General features: G+C 41.3%; 1 protein-coding gene across 6 annotated transcripts in view; it reads right to left on the bottom strand.

The window, feature by feature from the left end:
- KDM8 (lysine demethylase 8) overlaps positions 1-9,008 on the bottom strand; it is a 29,648-nt gene extending 20,640 nt beyond the window's left edge. For 2 of the 6 annotated variants that reach the window (XM_036737322.1, XM_036737328.1), the window contains exons 1-3: positions 8,443-8,764; positions 4,558-5,107; positions 2,596-2,762 (exon numbers count right to left, since the gene is read on the bottom strand). In XM_036737322.1, the coding sequence (XP_036593217.1) occupies positions 2,596-2,762; positions 4,558-5,040 (650 nt within the window). In that variant the 5' untranslated portion in view covers positions 5,041-5,107; positions 8,443-8,764. Of the gene's footprint in view, positions 1-2,595; positions 2,763-4,557; positions 5,108-8,291; positions 8,359-8,442; positions 8,765-8,788 lie in introns of those variants that run through there. The other 4 variants (XM_036737323.1, XM_036737325.1, XM_036737327.1 and 1 more) reach the window with 4 other exon arrangements.
- Between the last annotated feature and the right edge of the window lie 1,471 nt (positions 9,009-10,479).

Genomic DNA, 10,479 nt, shown 5'->3' on the forward strand with positions numbered 1-10,479 from the left:
CATTAGGAAGTGCGACCTAGATGAAGTTCTAGCAAAGGAAGCTGAGAAGAAACAGTTAGAGAGGTAGGAAAACCAGGAGTCAGTAGTGGCATGAAAACCTAGAGGAGAAAGTATCCAAGAGAAGAGGTTTGATACTGATTAACAGGCAGGTCAAGGATGAGGATTGAAAAACACCCATTGGATTTGGCAATTAAGAGATGGCTAGTAACTTTGCAGAGCAGTTCTGGCTTATTGGCCACACTATAAACAGTTAAGGAGAGAGGGAGAGGAAGGTAAGTGGAGGCACCTATTGTAGTCGGCCTTCTCAAGGAAATTTAGCCATAAAAGGGAGGAGACATAGGGGATGATAGCTAATGGAAGTGGATAAATTAAGTGAGGGTTTTCTGAGATAGGGAAAACATGGGCATATCTGCAGGCAATAAGGAAGCAGCCAAAAGACAGGGAAAGACTGAAGATAAGTGAGAGAGTCGGAAGGTAGTAGGTGCTATTATCTCCATTTTACAGCTAAAGAAACTGAGGCCAAGACAAAGTATTTGTGATTTCCTCTGGATCACACTACTAGTAAATGCGTAAGGCAGGATTCAAACTCAGGACTTCCTGACTCCAAGTCCAGTGCTCTGTCCACTAAGACACCTCACTGCCTCATTCCTTAGAAGAGGATCAAACATTTAGCACTGGAGGTAGGGAAGCTACAAAATGCAGATCCATGGTTTAGAAGAGCAAACTGGGATCTCTACCTCCAACTATTATGAGGATGGAACTACATGGTAACAGTGGAGGAATAAGAATCCCTAGATATCAAGAGTTCCTAGATTGAGCCTTTCAGAAAGACAAGGGGCAGCAACGGACTGTCAGGATGTGAGGGACATAAACCAGAATCTCTTCTATTGTTAGAGGAGATAATCATCAGTTAGTTATGCAGACTATGGAGGCCCAATGGGAAGCAGAGAGTGTTATCTCTCTGGTGACTGCAAATTCCTTTTGTAGGTGCGGAAGACTGTATTTGTCCTTAAGTGGGGTTGGAAACTTGGTGTATGGTGAGGGGAGGGAGGCTCCTCTAGCAGCCCCTAATGCAAAATTCCCTTTTTGGGAAAACTCCCAAAACATATAGCAACCCCAAATTCATATCTGTTCCAAAGGAAGTCCAAATCACAGGGCAGTACTATGACTCTCAAGGACTGTACAGGTCTCCAGGGTGAGTGGTACATAGGACGGGGGAGATGGCCCACCAGACAGGGAAGGAAAATAACATACATCAATAATGAATCTTTTTCTGTCTGTTAAAATAAAGCAAATTTCATTTTTTGTGATGTCATTTGATGCTGTGTCCAGCACCTACAAATTTATTTCTTGAAGTGTTTATGATATAAAGTCACGAAGTTTCTGTGTAGTCTATGAGTTTTTGGCTTCCCTCACTCCTTCCTGAACAATATTTCTCACTAACCTCAATTTTTTCTAATCTTTGTGTTGAAGCAATAGCTTTAGTGGTCATATAAGTGTAGACTGATGTAATTTGGAAATCCTTATAGAGTTTTTCATGTGATTTTTCTACTCCTATTCTCTATAATAATGTCTGCATGTAAGGCATAAGTATTTTTATGGTAGTTTCTTTGCAAATACTTATCATGAGTACTGCAATATGAGATGATCAATATCCCAAGAAAAAAATGTTTCCTGTTGCCTTTGGGCATAAGATAAAACGAATTCCAACAACTCCTTTTATTGTACCTCCAAAGAATACCTACAAGCCTTCTATTTAGCTGCAACTTATTTGTTTCTTCTGATTCCATTTATAGAGAGAATATAAATATTTTATGATTCAGGTTCTCCAGCAGTATGACACTCTTTGGTCACTGGACAAGGATCTCACATTTAGCGTAACTAATTAATATTTACAGATGGTCTAAAAAGTGATTCTTCGCACACTCTGCCCCTTTCCCTGCTATTCTGCCACTGTCACTGAAGAAGCAGAAGAGGGCCACAGGAGATGGAGGACCATTTTGTATCATTCTTTGTTCCATGGGTTCCCATGGCCAAAGAATTCATCACCAAGTAGCTGGTTTACAGGTAAGAAAACTCTCCATACTTAGGTAAGCTAGTCCTCAGAATGTAGACTCAGTCTGTTGATAGACATTCTGTGGTGATAATAATTCCTTCTATTGTATCAAAGCCCTTGAAAATAATGATGATAATAATAACTCACATTTCTATACTGTTTTAAGGTTGACAAAGCACTTTCCACATAACACTTCTGTGCAAGTACTATTATCTATTTTATAGATGGGGAAACTGAGGTCCAGAGCAGTGAAATGCTAATAAATGTCTTAATTAGTATAAAGGAAATCTAAAATGTAAACATCTACAAGAAATGTTTCTACGGGAAAGAGGGGAAAAGTTTAAAATAATCTTGCAGCCTATGTTACAGAATAAAAGAACTAAATGATTTTTTAATCACAAATATGAATTCTTCAATTCAGTGATAACTTGTTTATTGAGACTTCTATGGTTTGGATATATAGCCGAAGGATTCATCAACCTGCCTAGGAGGTACAAAATGGGGAAAACGACACCAACTTACTTACTTTTGCTACTTACCTCCATTTCTTCATGCATGGCCAGTGGTTAGCAATCCCCTCCAGAATAACAGGCTTTTGTGGAACCAAATAATTTTTCCTAAAAAACTCAAGTGAAGGGCATTGTAGTATTGGAACTGCAGTTCCTAATTTCACAGCTGGAGCCAATGTATGGTCACTTTTGGTTTTCTGTATATAAAGACAGAATTTGAGTCACAACAAATTGTATTTACACATAGTTTACACAAACTTGAGAAAGTACCTATTTCATAGCAATGGAGGTAAAGAAAAGGTAATCTCTAAGGAAAACTACTATACAAACATATAACCTTCCCAAGATACACATATTTCAAATGTCCTACATCTCTTCCCAATGGTCAGAGATATAAACAATATTCAGAATAAAAGTTCATTAAGAAGGATGGATTTTCCCCTATGATACATCTTTCACTTGGATCAGCTCAATCTCTTCACGTGTCAGGCTCTAGCTCTGCTTATGGGCCTCTTTATAATACCTTCTCATGTCCTTTCTGCCTTCCTATAGGACTTAAAATTTAGGAAAGGATCTTTAAGACTCCATCATTTTACATATATAGTATGAGGCCCAGAGAAGTTAACACTCCCAAGGTCACAAAGGTAAACAGAGTCAGAATTCGAACCTAGGTTTTCTAACTTTTTCTGCCAACCAGCCAGGTGGTCCAGTGGATAGAGCACTGGGTCTGGAGTCAGGAAGACTTGTGTACAAATCCTTCAGACACTTACTAGCTGTGTGACCTTGAACAAGTCACTTAACTGCTGCCTGCCTCAGTTTCTTCATTTGTTAAATGGGGATAACAGTAGCACCTGCCTCCCAGTGTTGTTGCTGTTGTTACATAAACGTTAGTTTTCATTATTCTACTACCTCTCAGATCAGATCTATCCATTTCTACTACCAGATAGAAGCTCCCTGACAGCAGGAACCATTTCTTAGTAAGCGATGTTCTTTCCTTAGCACCCAGCACCATTCTGGTAACATAGCAGGCAGTGCTACAAATGCTGGCTGAATTCTTTTACTGCTCCAGCCAATATTCATGTTTTCCTTCTTTGAATTCCTATTTCACTTATAATCTGTACTATACACTTCAGCATTTCGTCATATTCTGACTTAGGCTATTATTTAATTTTTTCATTTCTGCTGTCTTCCCCTAAGGGCAGGAAACATGTTGTACATCTCTCTCATGTTTCTCACAGCACAGAACTTAAAATACTTTTTGAATGAATGATTGATTTTTGAACTGAGACCCATCAGGCAGGAGCATCATCAGGTGTGGGTACGATACCTACAACAATTTTAGTGGAGGGCTAGAAAAATAACATGAGCTGGCTGATTCTGATTCTTTTAAACAACTTAGATTTAAACCAACCCATAAACCCTGCCTGGAGGTATTCTTTGGCAAAACACATTTAAGATACTGATGCCAACTAAGGTAACGTATGTTTGGGGCAATAATATAAGCATCTCAAAAAATCCCACGTACTCAAATGACAGTATCCGTGAGTCAGAAAAAGTTAGTTTGAGGCAATTTTCATTACAAACTCAGCAACAGGAAACAAAATAGAAGCAGCTGTAACAAGAAAAGTGAGTGATAATTCAGCTAGCTGACCAATAAATAGGTGTACAAAATGGACTAAAAGCAGCTGCAACTCACTCCTACAGTGTGTCTGAGGTGTTTCTCTTTGAGACCATAAATGCTATAAAAAAAAAAGTAATGGAAAATTGCTGCTGTAGAAATTGCAAATAAACCAAGAAAATGGGCTGAAATGTTCCATCTGCAAAATCAATGTCTGCCTCAAAACAACATGCTCTGCAGTTCATCAACCATGGACAGCTCAGGTCAGTGGACCACAGACATTCAGCCTGGAAGGAATCTGGGATTCTGCTTTTATAGGAACCACTACGTTAGCATCTATTACACATAATTCAGTAACAATCTCAAATTAATACCTTTTTGCTCAGTTCTTCAATCTTGGTTTCAGGTCTTTTCCCATGTTGAAGATGCTTCTGAAGGACATTGACTACTTTAACCAGAATGTCCTCCAGTATGGATGCTCCCATCAACAGACCCATGTCACAGACTCTGATTGCTTCTCCTATGTCATCAGTTTTAAAGCACATACAAAGAACTTTTAAAAGACACCCATAAGAATAAACTCGTCGCCATTCTTTGTCCACATCCCTCCAAGTTCCAGTATTAAGTTTTTCCCAGGAGTAATCTCTTATTGTTTCACTGGTCTTCAGACATTCATTCATTTTTCCTTCATAGAAAAGCTCTCGAGCTTGATGAAGTAATATCACTACACTTTTTTCAACCTTCTCACTGAAGTCTAACTTGAAGCTCTCTTTGGTCTGGGGGAGCAAGGCCATGAGTTCTTCTGAGAGGGAACATGTCGCTGACATCTTATTGTCAGAAAGATTGGCTTTTGACATCTAACCCACAAGACAGCTGTTTGCTTGGTGCACTTCTTTCTTCTCAACAATGATCTTCATGAATTTGCTGTTAGGAAACAAATGAAACTTGTAAACCACAGAAAACTCTTCTCTACACTAACTAATGTCTTCATTATAACTTTACTATGACTGACATCTTCATGGCACAGTGCTTGGCACACAGTAAGCACTTAATACCTTTTCATTCATTCTTATAATTTGTCTAGTGAAAACCTAGAAGTATAGAAATACAAGAACCCTCAAACATTTTATTTTCACAGTCATTGTATTTCATTGGATCATCTCAATTTAGAAGTGGAGCTAGGTCAGGGGATACTCGGGAGAATAACTCTAGATTCCTGGATTGATAGGAGGCAGATCTGCTTGCAGGAAGGGGTAGATTTCTAAGTTTTACACTTTATATGGGAGCTAGAAGCAAATTCATATTGTCTCCATATTAAGAACTGCAGAGTACCTCGGGATCTAGAGTCTGTCAAATCCAAGGTAAAAGGAAAAGGAAAACAAATAATTTGTATTTAATAGTTTGGCACAGAGGAAGAGAGTCAAATAGTGGACAAAAAAGAAGGCATTAAGAATCCTCATATTCTGAGCTACAGAATCCTGTAGACAGGCTCCTCCCTACCAGAATACCAACTGTAGATTTCATTTACACAGCACTTTAACAACTACAAAGCACTCCTCTCTACTACTAAGCCAAGTAGTTTTAAGTGTGGGCAAATATCATCCTCTGTATTTTACAGATGAGGAAACTGAGGGTCAAAGAAATAAAAAGATGTGATCCATAGCTACTAAGTATCAGAAGGAGTACCTGATCCTGGATCTTCTGATTCATTTTCAGAAGAGATATTAGTGGTCACCTAGTCAACTTCAAATGCAGTGCAGGGTGACTAATTAATTCTCCCTGCAATTTTAGCATTCATTTAATAAATTATATTAGTCCATGTTTATATAGTGATTTAACATTTACAGTGTTTTCCTCATTTCAAGTGGAGAGTTCCTTCAGTTGGTATCAGGTGTCAAACCTGGGATCTTCAGATTTCAAGTTTAATGCTGTCTCATAATCCTTTCTCTTTGTATGAGTTTGGTGAAGTGACCTAGCAGTTGAAATTTGGGAGGACTTGAGGCAGGGGTGTTTTTTGCTAAGAACAGAATTAGAGATGTTAGTTATTATTATTGGGGTGGCTAGGTGAGTACTGTGCTTAGATCAGGAAGACTCATCTTCCTGAGCTCAAATCTGGCCTCAGACATTTATTAGCTGTGCGACCCCGGGCAAGTCACTTAACCCTGTTTGCCTCAGTTTCCTCATCTATAAAATGAGTTGGAGAAAGAAATGGCAAACCACTCCAGTATCTGTGCCAAGAAAACCCCAAATGGGGTCACAAAGAGTCAGAAACAACTGACTGAATGGCTGACTGAACAAGTTATCATTATCTTGGAAGAGTGAGCAGGGCCCCAAAAGAATGGGATTAGTGACATATAGTTATATGATCTCAGGACTTGAGAGGACCTTAGAGATCACTGTCATTCAATCCCCTGGTTTTCTGCAGTGGAGAATGAGGACCACGTAAAAGAAACAGCACATCCAAGGTCAAACAACTAGTTTGAACTGGGGCTAGAACCTAGGACTCTTGACTCTCCAGTTCCATGCTTTTCCCACTGCACTGATACTACATTTCAAGACTCTAAAGGGAACATAATAGCAGGTTATATTCATACACAGCTCTATGGCTTACAAAGTTCTTTCCCCATAACAACTTTATAAGAGTACAAGTATTATAATCTCCATTTTACAAAGGAGAAAACAGACTTCCTCACGTTGCCACAGAGGATCAGAGCTCAACTTCAGGTATCTCTGACTCCAAATTCAGGCTGTTAACACCATATTGCCCTCCCCAAATGTGTTGTCTCTCCCTATTAGAATGTGAATCCCTTGAGAGATGGGACTGTCTTGCTTTTTTATCTGTATCTCTAGCACTTAACACAATGCTTTGCACATAGTGAACTTAGCAAGTGCTTTTATAGTTGTTAATTCATTCATCCTATCCCTCCCTTTCCATCTTTCTCTTTCACTGACTTTAAACACTCTGGAAAAATCTGATGCCCTTTGTAGGTAGAAAAGCCCCTGTAGGGGCAGAATCCATAGGAACCTGGTGTATCTGCGCCTGGAGCAATGAGGGGCCAAAGGCTATTTGACAATTACTTAGGTGCTATACGGAAAAAGATGGAAATAAGGCGGCCTGCTTTTAAGGAGCTTACTGTAACAAACAAGGGATGGGGACTATTCACAAATAAGTATGATTCTGGGTAAAACTTGACTAGGGCAAAGAACAAGATGCAATAAACGGGAGACGTCACTTTCAGCTGAGGGAAAAGGTTTCCAGGGTGACTTTACTCATGGATGTGGGGCTAAGTCTGGAACTTAAAGGAAGAGAATCCAGTTGTCAATAAACTGAGAAGAGAATAAAGGGTGTTCTAAGCCTCAGAGACTGGGTTTGCCAACTTGCAGGAGCCCGAAGACAGTAATACTCACAGAAAGAGGCCCTCTTGCCCAATATATACAGAAATCCTTTTTACAAGTGGGTAGCTGTTCTTTACTCAAAGTTGCCTAACAGGTTGGAACCCACTACATCCCAAGGCAGACCATTCCACTTTTCCAAAGCTAAAAGTGATCCCGAACTTTTCCTTAGGTTGAAGGTCTGGACAAGCACATCCTTTTAGTTCTGTCTTGACTTTTTAAAAACTTTTAGTTTCTTTAACAAACCTTTTCCACTCCCCTTAATCTTAATGTCCTTCTTTCTAAGAGCATCTCCAACTTAGTCTGCCTTGTTTGTTCCTAGTTGTTATGTTTTCTCTTCCAGATTATGAGCTTCTTGTGGGCAGGGAATGGTTCCCATCTCACCCTCCACCTTTTCCTTTGTAGCTTAGCACAACCAGCACATAGCAAGTGATTAATAAACCTTTGTTGATTTCACTTGTTGCCTTATACCTAGTTGTTTGCATGTTGTCTCCCTACTTGAATTTAAGGTCTTTTTTTTTTGGCCTTTTTTTTGTATACCTAACACTTACTACAGTGCTGAGCACACAGCAAGCACTTAATAAATGCTTGCTGACTTGACACTTCTAAGTCTTCTTTTCTGCAACTTTAAAATCCCTCGCCCCCTAAATTTCAACAATCACTTCGGGAGCCCCTACGGCACAATGCTCTCGGACCCCGAAGAGCGCACACGTACCCATTTACAGAAACACTATTATTTCCTAGGCCCCTGAGCCCGGGCTGGTAGGAGGGTAAAGGAATAGGGAAGACCATAAAATGAGAGAGGGGAACTTCTCCATCAACTCCAACGTCTCCTTAGTTCGACCCAGAGAGAGGAAGGAACTTGCCCAAAGACACACGGCTACGAGGTAGCAGGGACGGGATTCACACCCCGCTCCGATTCTTGCAGAAAGCAGTATCCATCCACACGGGCTTCCGGCCCCAGGAAACAAGCTTCCCCAGAGATGCAGGCCCCCTAAGGGAATGAACCAGACAACGCAAGCAACAGACGCAGACACCGTACAAGCCTGAACAACCGCGCAGGCGTCTTAGCCCCAACCACAAACTTCTACGCGGTGCAGGCGTACCAAGTCCCGCCTAAATCACACTGCGCAGGTGCACAAAGACCTCCGCCAAACGCAGCCCCACTACCGCGCAAGCGCAACGTGCTCTCCCACGGACTCCTTCCCAAACCTTATCTTAGGTGTCGGGCACGCGTGGCAGTGTGCAGTTTCCTGACTCTTAGTTTCCCCTCTCAGCTGTGCCCTCGTGGTTTTGTGGCCCACATGCTTTTCTCCGACACACTCACTGTATCCTCCTCACCCGGTTCCTGGCCCTTAACGGTGCTATCCTTCGTCCTTCCGGGCATGGAGCACATGAAGGTATCGATCACTCAGAGCTCATCTCAGCCGCTGGGCTACGCTCCTAGCAGAATACCGAGCGATCGATCGCCTCTCTGAGCCTACCCCTCCCACAAAGGAGAGGGAGGAGCATCCTCTGGAGGGGCGGCGAGAAGGAGGGGGCTGCGGGAAAGGAATGTGAGAGACTTTTGGGAAAGAAGGCACCACTTTGGAGTGGTCTTAAATTCACCCAATCCTGGCTGGGCTCAAGTTCCAATTCTTCCACCTGCTAGGTGGGTACCTGTGGGCAGATTATTCACCGGGACTCAATGAGGTACTTGGATTAGGTGATCTCTGAGGCACCTTCCAGCTCCCGCGTTCTCTGAGTAGTCTATGCCAAGGGTCCCCTTGCAGCATCACTTCTGCTCAGACCACTCTGCTGAATCTACCCTGCACAATAGACTTACTTCGTAGGTTTGAATCCCCCCTCTGACAATTACTAGGTGAAAATAGTCAAGTCACTTAATTGGGAAAATTGACTCCTCCTTCATCCATGAATGAAATCAGTCCTAAAGTCCTCCCAGTTCTTCCTGATGGCTTTTCATTTCTTTTCCCACTACCATTAGTTCAGTTCTAGCCCTCAATACCTGAACTACTGCAGCAGCTTCGGAAGGGTTGTCCTATCTTCATTCTTTCCTCTCTCCCTTTCCTGCTGCACATAGGCAGCTACGTAGCATAGTAGACAGACAGTACTGGACTTGGAGTCAGGAAGACCCAAGTCAGCTAGATCTGACCTCAGATATTTACTAGCTGTGTTACCTAGGGTAAATCACCTAACCTCTGTTTGTCTCAGTGATATGCTTCCTGTATTAGAGGCAGGATTCAAACTCAACTTTTCAGTTTTTCAGTTTCCCCATATAAAAAGAAATGGGTATAATATTAGTACCCACCTCTCAGGGTTGTTGTGAAGATCACATGAGATAATATTCATAAAGTACTTAACACAGTCCTTGGCACATAGTTGGTGCTCTCTAAATGCTAGCTATTATTACATGTGGTCAGTTCAGTTTTCCTAATGTCCTGATTTGATTGTGCCTTTTGTTGCAACAATTCGGCTAGCAGCTGCTGTGGGGGTGAAAGACTAAAGACAAGCCCAACAACAAGAATGCTGCCAGCACAGGTTCTTTTGATCTGCTTTACTAAGGAAAGTAACATTAAGAGGTTAACAATCTTATTTCAATCCAACATACAAATATCATTCACTTAGTTCAGAGGAAAAAGCCAGCACCCTGAACTTCAGAGCAAATACAAACAAATTACAAACATACATTATAAACAGACCAAATACAATTCATAGTTTCCAAGAAACCATCAACATCTAGGTGAGCCAGGAGGCTCTTAAAGCAGCTGTCCAGAGTCCCACGCCATCACTCCTCCAGGAGTGAGAGCCTCTAGCAAATAGCTCTGTTCTCTCTTTTTATACAGTGTTTGGAGGTCATCAAACCAGAACTTAGGCGCCTACTGTTGGCTCTGGTCTTAGCAACT

This window comes from Trichosurus vulpecula, chromosome 9 (assembly GCF_011100635.1).
Source record: "Trichosurus vulpecula isolate mTriVul1 chromosome 9, mTriVul1.pri, whole genome shotgun sequence".
Taxonomy (NCBI): Eukaryota; Metazoa; Chordata; class Mammalia; order Diprotodontia; family Phalangeridae; genus Trichosurus; species Trichosurus vulpecula.